We start from the raw sequence: 25,737 nt of genomic DNA, 5'->3' as shown, positions 1-25,737 counted from the left end.
GGAAATAAATATGAAAATCTGGCGTTGATAGATTAATCCGTTCCAGACGGGTCTGCGAAGTACTCAACCTGAAGCGTATTTAACCCAAAGCATGGGTGTAATTGGTTCCGGAAGTCTGTTCATAAACTGAAGTGTTCATAAACTGAAGTGAACTTTCCCATTGAAAGTAATGGAAAGTGAATTAATCCATTTCAGATGGGTCCGCGGCGTTCGTAAACCAAAAATTCATAAACCAAGGTGTTCATAAACCGAGGTTCCACTGTACACAGATAAAGCAGCCCTTTCCCCATTTAGTTTCCTATTGCTATTGTGGACACTTGCTAGCAAACTTGGATATTCTTTTGCATTCCGCTTACATTTTAACATAAATCTTAGGAAACAGAAGTGCAACTGTCCTTCCACGATGGAGTTAACATTGAAAATGATGTTTTGTAACATATATTTCGGTTCTCTGTTACATCCGGGACAGAGCCTCCCAATCCTAGCAATTTCTTAAGAAGTTTTTGGTCTCCTGCTCCCAGCATTGCTCTGTCAATTGCAGTTATGCTAATTGACCTGCTTCAGTAAAGAGAATTACACCACAGGCAACCAAACGAGAAACTCCTTGGCTTCTTCGTTTTCATTGGAGGTTATTACAGTGTAGAAAAGACAAATGGAAAAGACAGGTGTGGAATATCTCCCTCCTTCAAATACTGTCATTCCAGCAGTTAGCTTTCTTTCTTTCTTTCTTTCTTTCTTTCTTTCTTTCTTTCTTTCTCTCTCTCTCTCTCTCTCTCTCCTCTACACCTATGTATGTTTTCCCTTTGATGTGGTGAAAATTTGTGCAAGAGTTGCGCAATGAAGTAGTGACATAAGGAGTCCTCCATTTCCAATGTTAGACTATTTTTGATTTATTGAACATAAATGTTCACTGCAATGGACTGGGATGCGGCAAATGTAACACCAGTATTGTTATTTTTAAAGAGAATCCAGAGGGGATCTGGGGAATTAGTGGCGGGTTAGCCTAACATCTGTTCCAGGAAAACTGATGGAAAGCATGATTAAAGATTAAATTACCAAGCATCATGGAATAACAACTGCAGAAGCAAAGCCAACATGTCTTCTGCAAAGGTTAGCCCTGTCTCACTAACCTCTCACAGTTCTTTGAGAGGTTCCACAAACATATAGAAAGATGTGACTCCATCAACATGGTGTACTTAGACTTTCAAAAAACTTTTGATTAAGTTCCTTACCAAAGACTCCTGGGTAAGCTCACAGTCATGGGCTGAGAGTGTAGGCGGAGTAGCAACTGGTTAAGGAACAGGGGAAAACAGTAGGAATAAAACGAGAGTTCTCCCTATGGAGGGATGTTCACTTTTGTCTGCCAGAGATCAGTACTGGGGACCTGTGCTTTTAAACTTGTTCATGAATAATCTAGACTTGGGGGTGAGCATGAGGTAGCCAAGTTTGTGTGCAAATGAACCTAGCAGTGTTCAGCTTATTTCTTAATTGCTATTTTGTTAATACTGCTTTATAGATTACGAATGACTCGTTGACTTGTTAATCATCTAAAACGACATGCTGTAATTGTGAAGTTAAGCTTCTTCTTTTTTAGTTGCTGGGCTTTTTATTGCTGGTTTGGTGTTTTATAGATAGTAATTGCTTTACGGATCTTTTGTTAATTGCATTGCATGATTTACGATGTGATGTCCTGTCCTGATTACTTATTGTTTGTAAGCAGCTTTGAGATTCATTTGAATGGAAAGCAGCATAGAAATGCAACAAATAAATAAATAAATAAAATCAAGTTCACCAATGGCACCAAATTGTTCAAGGGAATTAAATCGAAAAGGGATTAGAGGAGCTCCAAAAAGAATCTGGAGTTGAATGTATGTTGCTGTCCAGAGGAAATCAATAATAGCTCTGATCAGCTATTTAGAAAGGGGAACAGGAAACTCAATTTAATTATATATTGTCCCTCCTCCCTCCAGAACAGCTAACTGGTGCAATTACTGAATATTTCACCCGTCTGCTAAAACGGGTTCTCCAATCATGGAGAGCACGAGTTGCGGAAGGGTTAACAAGACAATCCCAGGTTTGTTGGGCGGGTCAGTTTAGTTGGCCACAAGTGTGATTGGGGGTTTGCCGTTGCTGGGGAAACTGGTATGTTGCAAGTTAATTGATTGACAGCCGTAGCCTTGAAATATTCATGCAAGCAGCTTGCAGCTTGCAGATCTCCTGCCCACCCTCCCTATATTTAGGGGTTCTTTGCGCTTGACCTTGCTATGCCCGTCATGGGGTCGCCTGTTTTGGAGCAGGGGCCTGGTAGGAATTTTGTCCACTTGGCCGATTGGCCGGGCCAGGTGGTTTTTGCCTACTGCGTAGCAAATTGTCACAACCTGTAAGGTTGCAGTTAGGCATTGGTTCAATTTGGATGGTGGGGGGGTAATGATTTGGCTGGGCCTGCCCCTCAAAATTGCTGCTGCCTTTAGGGGTATTCCATTAAAGGAATCCTGGGGCTCCACATGTTTGTCTGTACCCCCAGTGACCGCGCATGAGCCTCGGGGAGCATCCGAGGGAGAGGTGAAGGGTTTGGCTCCCAGCTCTGTCCTCTCTCAGAGGGTGCTATACTGACTTCCCCAGCATGCTAGCAGGAGTCAGATCGTTCTCTCCCAGGCGGGTGACAGATGGCGGGAACCAATGAAGCAACCACTCACTTTAGTTGTATTTAAATAAAGTTGTGGCCAAAATAATGCCAAAAACCTTAAACTTAAATTCCTGTTGAAGTGTGAGTTATTGGGGGGAATTATCATGGTACCTCGACATGCAAGTGCACATTTAGCTGAATCAAGACAACTTTGAGACCCCTTCAGGCATACTTTTAAGAGTGCATTCATGAATGGTGCTCATGATGGAACTAGCGCAATCATGAGAGGTCTCACATTCAATACTGTTCGTGCCTGTAGAGGTTTTGGGACAGATATACTACTTTGTTTCCAATCAGTGTATGTCCTGTAACTTTCTGCTGAAATCCTGTAACTTCTTATATTACAAATGCTCTGGGGGGAGGTAGGGGACTTTTGTCCAGTTTCTCTTGAGTTCCCCGCCACACGGTAGTACAGTGGTACCTTAGTTCTCAAATGCCTTGGTTCTCAAACGCCGAAAACCCAGAAGCAATTGTTCCGGTTTTCAAACGTTTTTCAGAAGCTGAACATCTAATGCAGTTGTCGGCCAATGTTTCCAGGCCACCTGCACCAATCAGAAGCCGCGCCTTGATTTTTGAACATTTTGAAAGCCAAACGGACTTCTGAAATGGATTAAGTTTGGCAGTTTTGTTTTTGCTATTTATTTTGGGGTTTTGTTTTTGAGGCTTCTTTGGTTAATTTGTTTTTGTGACTGTGTGGAACCCAATTCAGCTACTGGTTGATCGTGTGACTGCGGCAATGGATAAAAGCCCCCATCCAAACAATCAGTGCAGGTAAGATTAAAAAATTTTTTTTTAATAATCTACAATACTGTCTTATTTATTTTATAGCACAGTACATTGATTATTGCTTTCATTTTATGGATCAATGGTCTCATTCGATAGTAGAATTCAGGTTAAATTGCTGTTTTAGGAGTTGTTTTTAAAAGTCTGGAACAGATTAATCCATTTTGCATTACTTTCTATGGGAAAGTGCACCTTGGTTTTGGAATGGAATTCCGGAACAGATTAAGTTTGAGAACCAAGGTACCACTGCATGTCAGAACTAAGTATATGAGCAGCAAACCCCACTTATCCCAGATACCTCTAGTAGAAGTATCTGCTTGCAACAGGCAAATATTAAGAACATTTGTTTCTAAAGTAGAACCTGATAGTGGACTCAAAATCAAGAACATCTGAACATTTGTCTGAGAGAGAGAGAGAGAACACATTTCTAGCCCATAATGAAGGAAGTAGTGGGATTCTGGGTAGGTCATCTAGTAACCAGATTGACATTTATTCATCATGGCTTATTGGTGATAATGAGGATTCAATAAAGACGATATCCATTCTTAAGGAAATCAGCCCTGAGTGCTCACTGGAAGGACAGATCGTGAAGCTGAGGCTCCAATACTTTGGCCACCTCATGAGAAGAGAAGAATCCTTGGAAAAGACCCTGATGTTGGGAAAGATTGAGGGCACTAGGAGAAGGGGACGACAGAGGACGAGATGGTTGGACAGTGTTCTCGAAGCTACAAACATGAGTTTGACCAAACTGCGGGAGGCAGTGCAAGACAGGAGTGCCTGGCGTGCTCTGGTCCATGGGGTCACGAAGAGTCGGACACGACTAAACGACTAAACAACAACAACAAGATGGAACCGAAGCCTAAGAGTTAAAGAATTAAGGCTGCTATATTTTGCTACTAAACAAAATATATGAAAACAATATCAGATGCTTGAGGAGGGCAGGGTGGAATATCAAAAAAGGAGGAAGGACCTAACAAATTCTCTTTGATAACTAAGCCCAATGTCATGTTCCTTGCCTTTTGTAGATTTCTGAAAAATTGTTTATTTTTGGCCCTTGCCAGTCAAGCAGAATTGTTATAATATAACCCTCCATACATTCCCCGGTTTTCACTGCTTTTTTCATTGGACTGAAAGGTCAACGTGTAATTTCTCCCCTCCACACTGGTTCAACATGACTGTAGTGAATTATTCAGAAGTTCAACAACTTTTGGGGAAATGAAGGGACGCCTTTTGCTTTTTGATAGTTTATCGTTTAATTTTCTGGCTTATATTATGAAACTGTTCTGAGATTGATTGTTCCTGACAATCTATTAGTACAGACAAAACAAATACGAAGTAGTGAATAGAAAGTCAAGATATCTTACAAATTAAGATTTTGAGCTACTTTTGGATATAGCACGTATTGAATTTTTCAGGGGACAGCTTTGATACTTCTATCAGAATATGAAATGGTAGGGAAAAGAGAATAAAAACCGCTCAAATATGAATTCCTTATTAAAGAATGATGCTTTGAAGTGTTCTCAATGGCACTAGACTGCCGTAGCAAATGAACTCCAGTTGTCTGTACAAAGATCATTCTCTCTCTCTCTCTCTCTCTCTCTCTCTCTCTCTATATATATATATATATATATATATATATATCTTGGGTTTCTTTGGCTGAGCAGGAAAAAGACTGCCCCAAGGAGTTGAGTCAAACATGCAATTGCCTTAATGACACTTGAAATTAGCCCAAAGCAAAATTAATAATATATGGGTTAAGGACATAGGCACATTGAGCCAGTTCAAATTGGCTGGCAAGTATGTTCACATGCTCGATCACACACATAACAAGTTTGCAAAAAAAAAAAAAATCCTCTCCAATAAAGGGGGAGAAGTAGAGAAAATTGCATTATCTGTACACTCGTGTTATTCATGGTAGAGAATGTATGCCCATGCAAAGACTCTCTCCAATCTGGTAAATGTCTGAACCAGGACAAAACCTTTGACTGCTATTATGAAGGAGGGAGAGATGAAGGGAGAGAGAGAGACTTACATTTACTTATGAAAAATAAATGTGTAGCACAGTACAGTCATATGACAGCATACTCATTCACTGCATTGATCAAGTAGTCTGTGTAGAGAAGACTGGAATGAACATGTTTTTTATTTTTTTAAAAATCAGCCCGTATATTCAAAATAAATGTCTCATCTACACAAGTTACGGTCAACCTTTTTGCCTCCAATTTTCGTTTTCATCGTCTCCCTTCCAGATATGCAGAGATCAGGTACAAGGATCTGTCACAACTCATCAAACTGAAGCACTGAAGCTTCATTCTTCACACGCTGCATTAGAAAAGAGCGGGATGGGCTGCGACCTGCCCAAGGCCAGCTTCAGCATTTTGTAGCCCCCAGAAAGAGAGACCTCCCTCCAGCGCTTGAGAGTGCAACTGGCTTGTCAGGTAAGAGGAGCAAATGTCAGCTGTGGCCCATGGGACTTCTAAAAACTATTAAAGGCCACTACCATCACACTCCTGAGTCCCTGCTGCTGAGACCAGCAACAGGGGCAACAGAGGAAGTCTAGCATCGGTGTGTCAATTTTTGCACAGCTGCAAGGTCCAAGCACCCAGGAAGAAACCACTAGCAGCACTGACATCTGCCCTGAGCCCTTAGTCATGGGCTACTTGCTGTAGACAGACTATCCGAGCACAATTCAAAGTGTTGGTGCTGACCTTTAAAGCCCTACATGGCCTCGGACCAGTATACCTGAAGGAGCATCTCCACCCCCATCGTTCTGTCCGGACACTGAGGTCCAGTACCGAGGGCCTTCTGGCGGTTCCCTCGTTGCGAGAAGCCAGGTTGCAGGGAACCAGGCAGAGGGCCTTCTCGGTAGTGGCGCCCGCCCTGTGCAATGCCCTCCCATCAGATGTCAAAGAGAAAAACAGCTACCAGATTTTTAGAAGACATCTGAAGGCAGCCCTGTTTAGGGAGGCTTTTAATGTTTAATTGATTATTTTATTTTTCTGTTGGAAGCCACCCAGAGTGGCTGGGGAAACCCACCCAGATGGGTGGGGTATAAATAATAAATTATTATTATTATTATTATTATTATTATTATTATTATTATTATTATTATTATCATGGGGTCACGAAGAGTCAGACACGACTAAACGACTAAACAACAACAACAACATTATTATCATCTAATTTTCCAGAGAGTCCTGCAGTGATGCTGCACTGGGCAGTATGGGGCATTGTAGGAAATTTAAAATGGCCACCTGTTGCTGGCGCTGCCAGGTAAGCCTACAAAAGGCGGACAGAGGTCATTAGAGGACACTCTGCCAAGAGCACCCTCAAAACTGGAGCTGTCTCCCCATGAGAGCCTCATGGTCACTACAGTCTGCTAAAACATCTTTTAGTCTTGTGGGCATGTCTGATCCCACACCCAAGGCCCCTCAAAAAGATGGATCTAGTTGGGTACCCTAAATGCCTCCAGTCACCTGTGGCCCCCTTGCCAAGTCATGGTCCTAGGGCACCATGTGACTACGCCAGTGTTGTGATTCAATAAGCATTCTTGTGACTATTTTAAGTTATCTCCAATATTGGCCTTGGCTTCACACCAAATGACCACTCTTGGACTATTTCAGTGAAAAAAGTGAAGAATACACACTGAAGCAATGAAATTACATCAGATTTTCATAGGCAGGCTTGCTGATGGGAAATAAAGTGATACAATTGTTTTATTGCATTTAAACAGAATAGCAAGTTGAGAGCTGGATCATAAAGAAGGCTGATCACTGAAGAATTGATGTTTTTGAATTATGGTGCTGGAGGAGACTCTTGAGAGTCCCATGGACTGCAAGAAGATCAAACCTATCCATTCTGAAGGAAATCAGGCCTGAGTGCTCACTGGAAGGACAGATCCTGAAGCTGAGGCTACAATACTTTGGCCACCTCATGAGAAGAGAAGACTCCCTGGAAAAGACCCTGATGTTGGGAAAGATTGAGGGCACTAGGAGAAGGGGACGACAGAGGACGAGATGGTTGGACAGTGTTCTTGAAACCACGAACATGAGTTTGACCAAACTGTGGGAGGCAGTGGAAGACAGGAGTGCCTGGCATGCTCTGGTCCATGGGGTCATGAAGAGTTGGACACGACTAAACGACTAAACAACAACAAGAACAGCAAGTTCAAATTCATTATAGTACATGTTCAGCCAAAGAATTTATGTCCATTAATTTGGTGAAAGCTGAGTGTTTGTATGAATCCATATATGTTTGTATATATTTTATAAGCTTTGCCTTCGAGTTTATTTTGAAGGAGGATGGGCATACCTATCTGCAAAAGTTCAAGATACTATTCCCCCCCCCCCATCTATAGATTTTGTCAACAATTAATATTGGCATTAGGAAACTTGAGCACACTCACCAGTTTTCAATACAATACTAACCATTTACAGTAGACAAGGGCTCTGGCTAAGCCTCGGTCTTCATCCTTCAAATAGATTTCAGATGCAAAAACAAAGCCATAACAAGCTCCCCATTGCAGTCAATGGGTAGGGGAGAGAAATATAATAATACAACCTTTCAAAATGTCATAGAAGAAAATGCAGCAGATAAAAAGTTTGCAAGCTAATGGAGATCCCTTCAAGATCACTTCACCTTAGAGGGGAACCATATTTCCCTCTCCACTTGCGTTGCCGAAAGGTTTTTATTACCACCCTGTCTTTTTGAAACACCATTTCTCTTCCAAGTGACAATAGTTGTCAAATTCAGATGCAAAGATTTGAGATGATAACAAGCTCCCAAGGCTTTTATTTCTATGCCACTCTCTCTTCATTCCTTGCTTGTTTTCTACTGCTGCCTCTGCTGTGAGGTAAATCTCCTTGACATCACTGATGGGGAAAAGCACGAGGCTTTAACAATAACGTGGTAATTGAATGGAAGAGGGAGGAAATAGATGTGCAGCCTCCAACCTCCTTCTCTTTGACCTGAACCCTCTTCAACGAGTAACAATGTGAAACATACCAGCATAATTCTAGAACTTTCCTAGCACGTTGATACTGAAACAATGTGGAACTCCTGAACTAGCGCGGTGGTTCTCAGGAAGATTCAAGGACAATCAATATTATATTTTGGGAATGATTCATGTTCCCCCACCACCACCCCTTGCCTTTTATTCTTTGCCAGGATCCAGGACAGCCACTTGGAGTAAAGCAATTACAATTTGCCTAATCAGTTATCAAACCTATGGAACCTCATTTTCCTACATCTGTTTATTTTTAACGCAGCTTCTTTAACATCACTTGGTTTTAAGTAAATAAAAACCAGAGAATAGATGTGGGCTACAATAAGCCCATATGATTGTTATATCCAAGTTTACAAGAACCGTGAACAATGATTCTTAAACAGAGGTAGCTTCCGCAGACGTAAACCAAGAGGGAACTCAGCTACACAGCTGCAATTAAAACATTTTAAATGTGTTGTAAAGTGCAATGCACAAATGTGACACTAGAGGGTGAACATGAGCTATGTAAAATTCAATGTGTTTTCCAAAACTTTTTTTTAAAAAAAGCATTTTTACAGTGTTTTTTATATGTTTGTAGATTCCACCAGGATCCTGCCTGTGGAATCTAGCAGACATCAAGTTGATCCGAAGTGCCGTCCAGTGCAAGAGAAAGCACTCAGTGGACCACCTTAAGAAGAGGCCTATATGCCCATGGGATGGGGTAGACTTCTCCAGCAAAAAATGATTTTTAGGCTGCCCATCAAATGAAATTAGAACCAGGCACCATTTTTGTATAAAGTCATTATCAAATCTGAAATTAGCCGAAGCTGTTAATGATGTGAAAGCTTCCCCATAGCTTGTGATACTGTCCTTGGATAATGAGACACTTTATAACAGCAAGGTCATTTTGGCACATGAGCTACGTTCACCCTTGGCCAGCCCTGTTGGGGCTATATGCCCACGGTGTGCTTGGCCAAAAGTAGATGTGGCCACCCCACACTCCCCATCAAACACTGTCACATGCACACAGACACAGGCACACAGCCTCCCTGGGGTCCCTAGTGGGGTCTTGGGGGAAGCAGAAAGCTTATTGAGGGGTGTATCTGGCACCCAAACTGTAGGTTAGCCACGCTTCAATCTTACTGCAAACTGTTGGCTGTTGCTGTCTTCAAAGAGGACCACCTATTCTATTTACCTCGCCAGTGACAAATCCAAAGATTAAAGTGGCAGGGAATGCTTGACACATTTTTTTAATTGATATGGAGATTAGCACACAAAACAGTAATTAAGAAATAATGCACACAAATCTGCAGATGCTTTGTGAAGTAAGTATGTGCTAATAGGCTCACCAACAGCTTTATTCTAACCTCTGAATCTCATGGCATATAGCACTATATTTAAGGTTTTCTGCTCCGACATTCGTCATTCCCCTTTTAAGGCTAATGGTCATCATAATCCAGCCAATGTTGCTTCTTTGAATAGGAGAGCTAAATTCATACTTAATGATCCCAGGATCGTTAATGAAGCTTAGAACCAATGTACTGCCCTCTGGGGAATCCCTCACTTCGGAAAGCAAGTTGGGGGGTGGTATAATTGAATGCTGCAATGCAACTTGGCGCACTCTGTACATAAAAGCTAGCACATGCCTCCTGACATGCTCGCTTTCCATGGATAGTGAGATTTTGACTTCACATGCACTATACATTTAAATCACTGGTGCCACATGAACAGTCACTGCTTCCCCCAAATATGCCTGGGAAATGTAGTTTGCAAAGGGTGCTGGGAGTTTTTAGGAGACTACTCTTCCTCTCAAAGAGCTACAGTTTTCAGAGGTCCCTGGGAAGAGGAATCAACTGTTAAGCCACTCTGGGAATCGTAGCTCTGGGAGGGAAATAGGATTCTCCTAACAACTCTCAGCACCCTTAACAAACAACAGTTCCCAGGATTCTTTGCAAGAAGCCATGGCTGTTTGAAGTGGTACGATACAGCTTTAAATGTGCTGGTGGGGCCTGACACTGTTTCTGTCTAACGAGAACAATATACGGTAACATTATTGCATCAGTGAGGCCGAAAGGGTTCAATGAGACAATATAATTTGAGGTGTTGACTCTTACATGGAAAGACATTGGCAACAAAAATATACATATGGGAACCTTCCAGGGTTGAGAGTGTGACTACCTACTGCAATCGCACTACAGCAGCAACATTTATCATGGCCGCATAACAAGCTGACACAGAATTAGATTTCACATTTAACACAGAAAGTTCAAGAGGGAAGACACGATAACGCAAGACGAACCAGTCTTATTGTGATGAATGGATTTCATTCTGGCCTACAAAATACATCTATCTGGATTAAATCCTCAGAAAAGCAAATGGAGCCGTTTCACGCAATCTGACACCCACGGACATAGCTGCCAAGTCTCCTGGTTTTCCCGGAAAATCCCCATTTTCCCAGCTGTTCCTAGCTGAAAAAACGGATTTTTTTGTTTTTCCCCGGTTTATTCTGGCGCGGTGGCCATTTTGGAACTGGGCGGAGCATGCTCAGAAGCGACTTTTGATGCTGCTCTGCCCAGTTCCAAAATGGCTGCAGTGCGACTTCTGGCACGGCGGCCATTTTGGAACTGGGCAAAGCAGCATCAAAAGTCACTTCTGAGCATGCTCCGCCCAGTTCCAAAATGGCGGCAGCGCTACTTCCGGTCTGCTATTTCCGGCCCGGTCCCTTATTTCTCTGACAGCAACTTGGCAGGTATGCCCACGGAAGGTGTCAGTTGTTTGACTTAATGAAGCGTTAGCCCTGCTGCCGCTGGGTTATCTATATGCTCACCTACATAAATGGGGAGGCGGCGACAACGGTGTAAAGTTAGGGCTGCCAAGCTGCCATTATTTTACTGATCTGACGCCCCTCAAAACCCCTGCTATTCTCACAGTAAATCAGTATCGGCAACAGAGAAGATGTTGCAATGCTTTTATTTCGAGCTGCTCATAGGATCCTAGAACTGTTACGTTTTAAGGGACTCTGAGGCTCATCAAGTCTAACCTTGAAATGCAGGAATCTCAACTACATTATTATAGGAAATGAAACTTTAAAAAGTAGCATCTGCACTTGATTCCTCCCCTCCTCCTCCCCTGTTTCCTCGTGTGTTGTGCCTTTTAGATTGCAAGCCTGGGGGAAAAGGGGCCACCTTACTACTGATTTGTGTAAGTCACTTCGGGAAACTTTTCAGCTAAAAAGCCAAGTGAGGATGCATTCAATAGATAAATATTAGCTGTTGTTGATCACTAAAGCTTCAAATTGTTGCCTGAAGATCTTCCTTGCTCTTAATCATCGTTGAATATTTGCGCCAGGCATTTTGACTGACCAATAGTAGCATGCAACAAACCTGTGATATGAACATAAATGCTAAACGTGATACATGAATTGTTTTTCACTTCCAGCTAGCCATCCAAACTGGGGATCAAACGCAAGCTTCAAATTGTGGTTTGTGATTCCTGTTTGTTTAAACTAACCATAGTTAGTATTAACCGCGACCCTCAGTTTGGATGGAACTGGAAACCACAGTTAGTTGAGCAAACTGCAATTCCCTTTCCTACACAATTACTGAACATGCAGCAGCCATTGGGTCACCCTACGAGGGAGGACTAGGGTTGCCAGACTCAATAGTGGACAGGACTTCTGTGCCTTTCATTGCCCTGCTCTCTTTTGAGTCTGGAAACCTTAAAGAGAAACCAGCAGACCCTTTGTTTAATTTCCAAGCAAAGGGTCTGCTGGTTTCTCTTTAAGGTCTCCAGACTCAAAAGAGAGCAGGGCAATTAAAGGCACAGAAGTCCTGTCCACTATTGAGTCTGGCAACCCTATTATCAGCTTGCCATCAAGCAAGTCTTTTTACCATCTTTCCATTCCTGCAGCGAGTGGAGGCCACCTGTAATTATCACAGCCCATGTGCGCGAGCCAGTGGCAAAACCCCTTGTTGGATAACAAGGGCAAAAACTAAAAGGTGAGGACCAAAATACAAGAATCGCCTTTGGCAACGAGGATAACAAATATCACACACAATCTTTACCATGGTAAAGAATTGCATACACGCCCTTCCGCTTCCTCCCCATGCAAGCAACATGTGAGGTGCAAACTCTGCACAGAGGCAGGATTTGCATTACTCTTCCCCATGAAAAAGGATGAACACAACATCAAGCCCCTTAATTAATTGTTTATTACTTATATCCCGCCCAACTGGCTGGGTTTCCCCAGCCACTCTGGGCGGCTCCCAGCAGGATATTAAAAACATGATAAAACATCAAACATCAAAAACTTCCCTAAACAGGGCTGCCTTCAGATGTCTTCTAAAAGTCAGCTAGTTGTTTATTTCCTTGACATCTGATGGGAGGGCGTTCCACAGGGCAGGCGCCACTACCGAGAAGGCCCTCTGCCTGGTTCCCTGTAACCTCACATCTCACAGTGAGGGAACTGCCAGAAGGCCCTCGGTGCTGGATCTCAGTGTCCAGACTGAATAATGGGGGTGGAGACAGTACTTCAGGCATACTTGGCCAAGGCCATTTAGAGCTTTAAAGGTCAGCACCAACACTTTGAATTGTGCTCGGAAACGTACTGGGAGCCAATGTAGGTCTTTCAGGACCGGTGTTATGTGGTCTCGGCGGCCGCTCCCAGTCACCAGCCTAGGTGCCGCATTCTGGATTAGTTGTAGTTTCCGAGTCACCTTCAAAGGTAGCCCCACATAGAGCACATTGCAGTTGTATGGGTCAGGCTCTAATTTTGCTGTCCAGTAAGCGGAAAGTGTGCAAGTATTAGCGCAGCCCAAGCCAGCATGACCTATGATGAGAGGACATGGAGAGAGACCCGCCTACTTTGGGCCACACATATTGCAGGCATCCCTGCTGTGAACTAGATCAGTCGTCTCCAACCTGGGGCCATGCAAAAGCTTTGGACCAACTCCCATCAACCTGGCTGAGGGGGATAGGCTGGGGAAGGCCAAAGTACGGTATATTATCTGAAATGTTTAAGATAAATTAATATCATGAACATTATGCTGATTCTTTTTTGTTATCCATTTTACCCATCAAAGATTTAAAGTTGTAGGTATCTGCCAAATGATGCATGAATTTAGATTTAGGCAATATTTTATTAAATAGTGTGCCAGATTCCAGTCTCATTCCAATTTCCCAACAGAGTCCACACAGTTTACCCTGTCTTGCACAAATGTGTAGTTGGCTCACTGAACATTCATTGATATTTTCTATAATCTTTCTAATTGGTTAAGTATCGCTGGCATTTGGGATAATAATATTAACAGCATTGTTAGAGTAATTAAGGAAATGGGGAAGCTCTCCAAAGGATGTTCTTTAATAAGATCCCAATATTCTTAAGCTTTCATCTTCAGAATGAGTTTAAAATAGTGCCCAAGAAAAACATTATTTGAAAATGGAGCTGAGTTAATTATTATTTCGATTTGGTTACAATGAAATAAAATAGTGGGTGTGCTATTTTAATTCATGCTGCTGATATTACTTACTTATTTATGTCCTTGTACTCCCAACCCACCCTTCTTCCTCCCAGTGGGAGCCTGACCCCATTAGTAGAGGCATGACCCTGTTAACCTCTTATTTGACATTCTCAACCCCCAGAAAGCATTGAGAGTTTGGCACGACAGCTCCAGAAAACTATCTCTATCTATCTATCTATCTATCTATCATCTATCTATCTATCTATCCATCTATCTATCCAGGGCCGTCTTAACCATATCTGGCGCCCTGCTGCCAAGATCCCTCCGGCGCCCCCCCCCCCCCCCGTGAGTAAGGCGGGCAGGAGGGGGCGCGGGGAGCTGAGAAGCACGGAGGAGGCAGCCCCAGGCTCACGCTCCCTGTGCGCCTCCGGAGAGCGGCCTGAAGCCACTCAAAAACTGAGAGGCGCGGAGGAGGAGGCCCCAGGCTCCCACTCCCCGTGCGAAGCTCTGGAGGTGCGCGGGGAGCGTGAGCCTGGGGCTGCCACGCTGTGCCTATCAGCTGTTCAGGCGGCCCCAGGCCAGCGCTCCCCGCAGCACTTCGGAGAGCTGCCTGAAGCCACTCAACAACAGAGGCGCATGGAGACAGACACCAGCGTTCGGCGCCCCTTCCACACCCCTGATGGCCAGGCACCTGGCGCCTGGCGCCACCCAGCCCGGGCCTAGGGACGGCCCTGTATCTATCTATCTATCTATCTATCTATCTATCTATCTATCTATCTATCTATCTATCTATCATCTATCTATCTAATCTATCTACAGTATCTATCTATCTAAACATTTGAACTGAATTCATAAATTGACCCAGACATATTCCAAACCACATCCTGCTTCCAAGCTTGCTGGCCTCAGCAATTCCCACCATAAAGTTTCACCAGTACAATCCCCTGTCACACACACACACACACACACACACACACACCGAGATAAAACCACAAAGCCAAAGAACCATTCTTGTGACGACACCATACATCACAACCAAGGCATTGAAACCAGAGATATGATTCTAAGGACAGTCCTCAGAAATGCTACTGATTTAGGAGAAGAATAAAATCTCCATATTTCCAGACTTCACAAAACAACTTGCAGACCAAAGACGTGGTTTCCTCCAAGCGAGACCCACGGCAAAAGAGGCTAATCTGGAGTTCTGCATCAGGTCCCCTGCTATTTTCTGTGTCAGAAGGGGCGAGGAAACATACAAATTTACAGTACCAAAGGATGCAGAAGCCTATATCCAAGAGGAGCTACCCACCGAGCACAATAAGATTTTTATTTTTCCAGGTTTTATGATGTCCAATTTTCTACTCTCTCTTCTTCTTTTTCTTAACAACTATGATTTTATAGCACTCATTGCTTTTTCCCTTCTTTAGCTAAATAATAAAAATAAACAAATTACCAACTGAAATCTTTTTTTCATGGATACCATATTAGAAAGATGTCAACAGTTTTCTTCTTCCTCTTCTTCTTTGATATGTGAATAATAATTTTCATCATTAAAAGGAGAGAGCTGCTAGACGCCGGATTCAAGCAATAAGTCCTTTTTTAGTTCCCCCTCCTCTTTTTTTCCTCTTTTTCCTTTTTTCCTCTTCCCCCCTTTTTCCATGTTAAGTCATTTTTTTCTACTAAGAGCACCACCTACTTAGTCCACTCTTGTTTCTTTCCCCTTTTTGTTGCTTCATATAAGCAAGTGTGAGAGAGTGTGCCTGAGTGTGTTTTGTAATTATTTTCCCTTTTTTATTACTTTCTGTATTTTCTCCCTTTTATTAATCCCATACCTTCCCTTTTATCAATATTGATATCTATTTCTCCCCTTTCAATAACCAACTTGTATTGGGTATATCTTTCTTATCTATATATTATTGTTTTATAATTATTGTTCCAAGGCATAGCGTTTGTTTGGGAAACAGATTCTACATATAGCTGATATCTATTGAATTCTAGTTTAAACATATATGTTAGATTTTTATCCTTGACATATATTATTAGATCCTATGTACATAGCTGTCAAGCTTTCCCTTTTCTCGCGAGGAAGCCTATTCAGCATAAGGGAATTTCCCTTTAAAAATGGGAGAATTTTAAAAATTCCCTTTAAAAATGGGAGCTATGCCTATGTATTGATCCAAAAGTCTCTGCCACCAGCAGCTCCCCAATGCATGTGGCGGGTGTCCATTTGGCAAGGCTACAAAAGGGTCTATCAGGTACGCATAGTGATGTGGCAATCAGTATCCCCGCTTTGTGCACAGGAAGTCTGCATGTATATGTTGGCACACACTTAGGGCCACTTTTCACATTGGTATTAGTTCGCCTGTCTTCCCAAGTGATGCGTAAAAAATTCCGGAGACACCGTTGGTGGAATCTTTTGAGGAGTTGGAGATGGCTTTTATAAGTGGTCCATGTTTCACAAGTGTACAGTAAGACACCAGTGTTGAATCAATGATTCTTCAACATCAACTTCGTTGGACTGGTCATGTTGTGCCAGATTATTGTCTTCCGAAGCAACTACTCTATTCCAAACTTAAAAATGGAAAGCGTCATGCTGGTGGTCAACAAAAGAGGTTTAAAGACTGTCTCAAGGCAAATTTTTAAAAAAATGTAGTATAAACACCAACAATTGGGAAACCCTTGCCTCTGAGCGCTCCAATCGGAGAACAGCCTTTACCAAAGGTGTCATGGGCTTTGAAGACACTCGAACTCAAGACACAAGGGAGAAATGTGCTAAGAGGAAGGCACACTTGGAAAATCCACACCATGATCAGCTCCCGCCCAGAAACCAATGTCGCCACTGTGGAAGGACGTGTGGATCCAGAATTGGCCTCCACAGTCACTTATTGTTAAAACTGTGTTTATGGAAGACAATCTTACTTGGCTACGAGTGATCGCCAAAGAAGAAGACAACTTTTCACATCTTCCAAGCACACTGCCAGCAGGCAGGGGGCCAGCTGAGGTGGCCTTGTGACTGCCCGGTGCATTCCTTTCATATATGAAGGGGTCCATCTGAATGCTCTCTGCTTTTTAAAGCTCAACTTTTTAAAGCACCACCTCAAGCATGTGAAAGAGCTGCTTCGTGGGCCATTTTTGGACCTGCCATTGCCCTTTACATAGCTATGGCTGCCAGGGTTGAAAGTTAAGAGATTTGTGGGGGGGTGCAGAAAGTTTGGTGGTGAAAATATTGTAGCTTGTCCGTGCAGGGAGGCAAAGAGTAGTAGCTGTAAGTATAAAAATATAACAGGCAGACTCTCCATTCCAAACATTTCGCACCAAACCTGCTGTGTAGCATATGAGGCAGGAATATTTAGACATTCTTTTTTTTTCTGTTGCCTTATCGGTTTCTCTCAGTTTAGGAAAGACACAATAAGGAATTTATCTGAACAGTCATTTCCACCCCCCTCCCATCACTCTAAGTTGCTGTCAGAGAGAGAGAGAGAGAGAGAGAGAGAGAGAGAGAGAGAGAGAGAGAGAGAGAGAGAGAGAGAGAGAGAGAGAGCTCTTTTGTTCTTACTCCAGAAAACAAAGTCACAAAGGTATTAAATTGAGCAGGTGCTTTTTACAAAATTGTTTTCTGGAACCACATTCTGAAGAGCCAAAATGTCATTCCCTTTGTCTAAATGCAACAAAAGAATCCCAAAGGGGCCACCCAGGTAATGAGTGATTTAAGTCTACATGCAAGCATATGGCTTTTATCTGTCAGACTTCCCCAGTCCCAGTGGGTGCAATGATCACACTTCTGTGATCTATGGTCAGAAATCAAAGGGAAGTCACACTGGCATGTAATTTCTGACTACTTATTGTCATCACCCCAAAGTCCACCAGCGACCAGGGCCCAAGTTCAGAGGCTACATTGCCATTGGCTGAGGGAGACAAACAGGTTCCTGCTCTGAGCCCAAGTGCTGGGGATTAGAGACCCACCAAAACTGACACTGGCACCAACAGGCCACCGAACTGGATCCCACAGCACCAAGGTTCATAGAACCATAGGAATGTTGGGTTTCTTGAATAATCAAAGTTGCTTTTGAGCCGGTCTAATGTCATGAGAAGAGAAGACTCCCTGGAAAAGACCCTGATGTTGGGAGACATCACCTTGCCGACAAGCAGAGACATCACCTTGCCGACAAAGGTCCGTATAGTTAAAGCTATGGTTTTCCCAGTAGTGTTGTATGGAAGTGAGAGCTGGACCATAAAGAAGGCTGGTCGCCGAAGAATTGATGCTTTTGAATTATGGTGCTGGAGGAGACTCTTGAGAGTCCCATGGACTGCAAGAAGATCAAACCTATCCATTCTTAAGTGCTCACTGGAAGGACAGATCGTGAAGCTGAGGCTCCAATACTTTGGCCACCTCATGAGAAGAGAAGACTCCCTGGAAAAGACCCTGATGTTGGGAAAGATGGAGGGCACTAGGAGAAGGGGACGACAGAGGACGAGATGGTTGGACAATGTTTTTGAAGCTACAAACATGAGTTTGACCAAACTGCGGGAGGCAGTGGAAGACAGGAGTGCCTGGCGTGCTATGGTCCATGGGGTCACGAAGAGTCGGACACGACTAAACAACAACAACAATGTCAATACTGTCTGTTTAAGAAAAACAGGTGCCGGTAATTTCTGTTTAATTGCTCACAGACGTGGGCTCTACTCCATGTATATAAGGCTCTGTTGGAAAGCATTTTGTGTGGTAGTTGTGTGGGAGTATGGTGGGAGTTTTGGGGAGGTTTGAAGGGTTGGAATGTGGGTATGTACAGTTGCTGGGGGAGAGAGCATTTATCTTTAGTTTAAAGTCTCTTCCGAGTCAGTTTGTTTTTCTGTTAAAGAAAGCCAACCTTTTGTTTCTCTTCTGTACACTTAAAAGGTATACTGCTAGTCAGGGGTTCCATGCTAGGTTGGTCTTTAAACTCTTGGTGGTGTATTTTAGCCAAGTCAACTTCTGTTTGCGTATTTTGTTTTTCTATAAACTCTGCGTGAAGCGTACTTTGAAGGGCCACTGAGAAACTGGGGTATATGATTTATGTTAGCACTCTTAATACCCAGTTTTCCCCAATATTATTTCGCGATAAGGAAGAACCCCTCGCAAGTATTTCCCCTTAGGAACCAAGTGTCTCTGACCCAAAGGGAAGGAGAAGCACCCATTTCCAAGCCATAGGGTTAGCTCTTTAAGGGTCTATAGTTCTCCAAGAGAAGAAGGGGAGCATTTGAGAGGTTGACATAATATAGGCAGAGGCTCAAAAGCCTCAGCTCACCTCTTGTGCTAGTCAGAGCAAGGGGCTCACTTGGAGCTCTCCAGGGTGCTGCAAGAACCAATCTGCCTTGCTTTCCTCCCTCCCTCCCTCCCAACTGTGGATGCCCCCTAGAAACATAAACAGGACACTTATGGCCCAAGTGCATGGTTTAAGAGTCCTTGAAACATGACACTGGGCCACATTGAGCACTCCACATTTAAGTGCCTTTAACATGCCCAGTGTCTCATTTAAAATTGGCTCGGGGTACATTACAAACCAAACGTTAGTCTACTCGAATTGTTTTTATTTATTAGAAGCTTTTTATTCTGTTCTTCTGTCCAGAGACTGCCAAGCCACTGCGAGTCTTTTGGAAAATTAAAAATTTATAAATTACAAATTAAAAAGAGTGCTCACTAGAGATACCCGAATACAAAACTTTATGGAGTGCCGAGCACTATAGCGGTGAGCTCCGTGGCCCAGGCAATTCTAATAATACTAATCATCTCCTGCTCCATTTCATTTCCTATCACATTTTCAGCAGCTCATATGTGCAAATGGAAATTTGAGAAGCAGCGTGTCTTTCAGGGATTGAAGGCAAACGAGTCTTGCATTAGAAAGAGAGTGCGCACTCCAACAAATGTGTCGAACTCTTTCTGCTTTAATAGCGGGGATGATGACTAATACAAAAAATGTGCAGCTAAATGCTTCATTAGCAGGATAAAACCCCGCCATCACACCATTACCAGCCCACGCATAACCCCTCTCTTTTGCTGCAGAAGTGCAAGTTAATGGACTAAGCTTCCAGCAGCCTGGAGAAATACAACTGCCAAGAATCCAAAGTATGAACACCCTTTCGACGGGCTCCCCAATGTCTCTCCTAAGCTTTGGGCCACCACTGGTTTTCTACCTGCAGATGGGAACAGAAGCAAGAGTGACAAGTGGGGCCAGAGGAGAGCCGAGAGTTTGCACAAAGCTGAGAGCAGTAAAGCAAGCGTGTGCCACTATTATACATCATTTCCACACATTTTCATTCCAAACGTTTTTATGCCAGACAGTTTTCCTAGGAAGCAGGTTGGAGACAGAGGAAGATTGTCACCTGCATGCGACCCGGAGAGCAGGGATCCTGTCTCACATGGTCTCCTCTTTAAATTAAGGAAACAGAAGCTAAGGGAGAAAGAAAAAGTGCCCACAGTCTTACACTCAGCACCACACATGGAAGGAGTAAGCCTAGTCCTCAGTGGCCATGCGTGGCTTTTGAGACACCCAGAGGCAACTGAGCATATTCATTTCTGCATGCCTGATGATGATGTTCCATCATTTTTAAATAGCACCATTTATTTCTTCAATTTATTTGTGAATCACTTTCCATGAAACATCCCAAAGCAATTTAACGATAAAAAACATCAGCAGTAAAAAACATGTGCACAATGGCCTTGATTCAGACCTTGGTGCCTCCAAGGGGATGTGGGAAATATTTCTGCCTGAAACGGTGAGGAGCTGCTGCCTGGCTGACAAGACAGTCATACCTTGGATCTCAAATGTCTTGGCTCCTAAATGATTGAAACCCAGAAGTGGGTGTTCCCAGAGGCGTCGTACCCATAGAGGCTAGTGGCGCGGGGCGCCAGGGCACCAAGTTCTGGAGGGTGCCAGGGAAGAGGCGGAGGTTGGACATGGTGCCTCCCAGCATCAGCTCGCCGCCCTCGCCTGCTTCTGCCATGCTGCACCAAAGCAGCGCCACACCCGGAGCCTCCGTCTGCCGTGGCTACCGCGGCACGAAGCGGCCAGCTGAGCCGGGAGGCACCGCGTCCAGCCTTCACCTCTTCCCTGCTGGAGGAGCAGCCCTCCAGCCGCTGCCTGCCTCCTCCAGCCCCGCCGGCAGCACATCCTCCCTAAAAAAAACTCTGGGAAACAGGGGGAAACCGGAGGGAGCTTTGCACCACAGCGCCGGATATGCTTAAGACGGCCCTGACTGTTCCTGCTTTCAAATGTTCTTTTGGAAGCCGAATGTTTTGGAAGTCGAACGGACTTCTGGAACGGGTTCCGTTCGACTTCCAAGGTACGACTGTACTGAGCTTGACAGACTAACAGTCTGACTTGCTATAAGGCAGCTTCCTCTGTTCTTGCGATTAATTCGTCCCAATGGTTTTAATGGAGCATTGCTCATCTGGCTTCCTGACACTGAGGGCAGAGCCAACCGCATTATCCCTACTGCTGTGCCCACACCATGCTGAGCTCCCCTCAGCCCTTCGTGGGAACCAGCAGCAAAACCTGCCATTGGGAAACCAGGTGGGCAATGCCACCCTTCTTGCAATGCCCCTCTAACTGATGCGCAATTTGACTGAATTAGCATGGATCCAGCAAAATACCACACTTTGCGACAAGCTGCGTGTAGCACTGAAAGTCAGGTCTGTGGAGGTAGCTCCCAGCCAGGGGTCCTCCTTTTGGCCACCAGCGGAGAGCAGAAAGGGTTCAGCGCACCATATCTAGCTTCAAATCTCTTTCAGGAGACTCATCTTCCACACAAGGCTACCACAATCAGGGGGAGTACCCAGGCTTGAAAGCCATGACTCCGCAAGGAGATAAAGGAAATTCTGATGGATCTATTGTACATTAGGGTCAACGGAAACTTTTATCTGCCACATTTATTTCTGGACAGCTTACAGTATCAATAAAATGCTAAAATACAAACATTAACCATCAAACAGCCCAGGGGTCAGCAAACTTTTTCAACAGGGGACCGGTCCACTGTCCCTCAGACCTTGTGGGGGACCGGACTATATTTTGGAAAAATAAATGAATGAATTCCTATGCCCCACAAATAACCCAGAGATGCATTTTAAATAAAAGCACACATTCTACTCATGTAAAAACACCAGGCAGACCCCACAAATAACCCAGAGATGCATTTTAAATAAAAGGACACATTCTACTCATGTAAAAACATGCTGATTCCTGGACCATCCATGGGCCAGATTTAGAAGGCAATTGAGCCGGATCCAGCCCCTGGGCCTTAGTTTGCCTTCCCATGAAATAGCCAGTCATAGTCAATAATTTGGCCAGTGTGTGCAATTTTTTAGATGTATTAGGACAGTACAAGCAAGTATGTAGCAGAAACTACACAGGTGAGATTTCAGGTGATAGCAGAAGCAGAATTTGAGTTGCCTTTCACAAAATGACTGTTTAACAAGGTGTTTTGATTACACACACACACACACACACACATGTCCCATTTAGAAACAGTGGGGGTGAAGTGATTTGAGGGCTGGTCTTAGACCAGGGAAACCTATATACAGATCTCTACTCAATTACTTGAATAAACTTGCGCCAGTAACTACCACTGTGGATATGTTTCCAGGATAAAAGCAGTGAGGTGACATATGCTGGTCTCATTAGAGCAAGGTCATGGGAAAAAATGTAATAAATATAAATATAGTTAAAAGAAAAGTAGTTACATCCATGGAACTCTCAAGCTCTTGAGCTGAAGTTCAAAAGTGAAATTTAAAAACCTGACCCTAAACAAGCACCCACCCCACTCACACATAAAACAAAGACCGCCACAGCCAACCACAAAAGAAAAACATATCCAGACCTAGGCCAACCCCAACATCTCTCACCATCAAAGGAACACAAGTAAACAGCAGAGAACCTACACAAGCGATGCTGACAAACCACCACCCCCCACACACATTAAGTAAAATAGAAACATTGTCACATGACACCCCCCTCACACCCTCCCCTATCTATCTCCCTTCCCCTTTCCTCCCCAATGTCTCAACAATTGAAACTGATCTGTAAATATGTTATGAGAGACATTGCACATATCTTTGTAAACTAAGAAAACCTTTTTTTAAAAAAAGTGAAATTTAAATGTATGTAAGTAAGTAAAACTTTAATACGGTCAAAGACCAGCAAAATTTAAATGAAAAATAATGGCATTGGTAAAACTCTTGACCTTTTGACCTTAAATTTCACCCCCACCCCAGCAGTGCTCTCTTGCTCCAGTGCAGGAAATACTTCAGAAACAACTCAGACATGTTCTTACATCTATAATGTTGTGCCATGAGGCCATCTGGATGTATTTTCCATTATTACTTTGTGCCCTCTAGTGGAGTTTCAATGCTCCGTTCTTAACATGAATGTTCTGGCATTTCACTGGGTATAAATGCAAATCTGAAACAGTCAGAACCTATTGCTATCCACTGGCCAGAATAATATGTTGCTGGCCAAACAGCACTTCCAAACCCATGGTCACTGCTTCTCTACTGCAAAACAGCAGCAGGCAGAGCTGGCCCAAGACATTTTGTTGCCTGAAGCAGAAGACAATATTGCACCCTTCTTCCTTACCTTCCAAGTCCCGGACTGCAGAATCTGGGACCGGCAGCCGTGTGACACCGGAAGTTGCGTCGATGTAACTTCCGGTATCGCTTTGCCCTTCTATGGGCACCAAAAATGGCCGCCGCCGGCTTCAAAAGTCGCTTGTACGCATGTCAGGAAGTGCGTCGACGCAACTTCCGGTGTCGCTCCTCCCATCTATGGGCACAAAAAATGGCCACCGCCGACACCGGAAGTCGCGTCTATGCACTTCCGGACATGCGTAGATGCAACTTTTGAAGCTGGCGGTGGCCATTTTTGGTGCCCATAGAAGGGCAAATCGGAAAGAAAAAAATGGCCGCCAGCAGGAGAAAATAATGGAGAAAAACGGAAGACTAAGTGATATGGGGGACCACCGGGAAAAGGTAAGTAAAAACGGGGGGTTTCCCGGGGAAAATGGGGTACTTGGCAGCTATGCCCTTCCTCCCATTCCATGTCTGAAAGTTGACAGGACTGGCAACCGAATCAAACTTCAACAGTGACTATAGTCTTCTGCACATTGATGAAGGTTGAATATAGTGTCATTCGGCAGAGCCTAGCTGCACTGGACTGTAAATATTCTCCAGCTGAACCAACTTTCAACACTAGTTATGGGTCAGTGGACTCCTGGGTTAGCCAAGGAGCCACAGGCAGCTGCCCCAGGACCATCCCAAGACATTTTGCTGCCTGAGGCAGAAAACAAGATGGCGCCTCTCACCAACTCCACAGATAGAAACTCACTACACTTCCAGTTACTTCAACACTGGCAATGGGAGAGCAGCCTGGTTAATATTATGTCTGCGCTGTCAATGCCTTCCCACCAAACCTCTCATCAATCAACACAGGTGCTGAACATTGTCACTCAATGCACTAAGCAATAGTGATGTAATTTTCAAAATTTTGCTGATAGCCAAACTCTCAGTACCATCAAATCACAAAAAAACAACCTCAGTACAGTAGCATAGTACACCATGTGCTTTCTTTGAAAAATTTAAAATTAAAAAAACACACATGCTGAAGTAAAATCCATGCATTAAAAGCTCGTCAAAGATAATATGCCTATGAGTCAGGGGAAAAGTGTTACTGGTGGAGAAGGGGAAACCTATTAAAGAACAGTGTTATACTGATCTTTACAAAATTGAAAGTGTTTCTAATCTTCCATTTTCTATTCTTCCAGTAAGTTCAAGTTCCTTTCTAAATTGTGTTTTTGCACCGTCCCTTCTTGTGCCTTCGAGAATGCTATTTCAACATCACAGTCCAGATCTCCCAACGTATATCACCCAGTGAGAGTATTATTTAACTTTTCGGGCATGCAATCGCATTCTTATAAGATAACAGGATTTACTATGAAAACCTTCAGGTGGCAAATTTCACAAACGATCTGATAGATCTGCTAGTCGTGTAGCATTTGCATCTTTCTAGATTACAATGCAAGAAAAACGCAGGTTGGCAGCCATAATTTCACTGCACTGATATTTCTTCATTTTTGTTTTTGCAAAGGCACTGGAGCGGCATCTGTTGTAAGAGTTATCCCATTCAACCCTGAGAATTCAACATGCTGATGATTAAGAAAGCGCAAGCTTAAGCAAGGAACATCTATTTCGGTCAAACCTGAATGAGGTTTTCACAAGTGCTTCGGGGCTCTCTACCGCCGGCAGCTCCTCTGCTAAGATTTCTTCAGGAGGTCTTGGGTCAAAGACGATGGTTGGCTTCTGTTTTTCCTTAAGATTCCCTGTAAGCCCACCAATAATGGTATTCCACAGACAGTTCTGAGATTTCGACCCTAGGCGGAAAAGAAGACAAACTGATATAAAAACTCGCCCTTCAGAGAACTGGAGACAAGTAGTAAATAGTCCCTCGGCTTTTGCCCGTGCAAAATCTCACGCTGTGCCAATGGTTGGTCTCATTATTAACCCTGGAGAGAGGGAATGGGATCTAATATTCAAGTTGTTGTTGTTGTTCATTTTATTTATTTATTTATTTATTTATTTATTAAATTCATAAGCCAACCTTCACCACAAGATCTCAGGGCAGTGCACAGAATGAAAACAAGGAAAGAACACAAGTAAATAGTTAAAACAGAAACAAAAAAATACCCTCCCTTCCCACAAACACATTTAAAAGGCTGTAGAATATTAATCAGCCTAAGGCCTGGTTGAAGAGGAATGTTTTCACCTGTTGCCTAAAAGGATGTAATTAAGACGCCACTTT

General features: G+C 43.5%; 1 protein-coding gene across 7 annotated transcripts in view; it reads right to left on the bottom strand.

Annotated features, from left to right (window-relative positions):
* Positions 1-25,737, bottom strand: part of PDE1C (phosphodiesterase 1C) — a 300,153-nt gene that overhangs the window by 164,422 nt on the left and 109,994 nt on the right. For all 7 annotated transcript variants that reach the window (XR_009558360.2, XR_004693428.3, XM_088653441.1 and 4 more), the window contains exon 3: positions 25,138-25,309. Coding sequence is in view for 5 of the 7 variants with exons in the window: in XM_088653441.1 (XP_088509567.1) it covers positions 25,138-25,309 (172 nt within the window). In the remaining 2 variants the exon portion in view is untranslated. The remainder of the gene's footprint in view (positions 1-25,137; positions 25,310-25,737) is intronic.

This window comes from Zootoca vivipara, chromosome 11, assembly GCF_965207765.1.
Source record: "Zootoca vivipara chromosome 11, rZooViv2.hap1.1, whole genome shotgun sequence".
Taxonomy (NCBI): Eukaryota; Metazoa; Chordata; class Lepidosauria; order Squamata; family Lacertidae; genus Zootoca; species Zootoca vivipara.
This window is presented reverse-complemented; position numbering and strand designations above follow the sequence as displayed.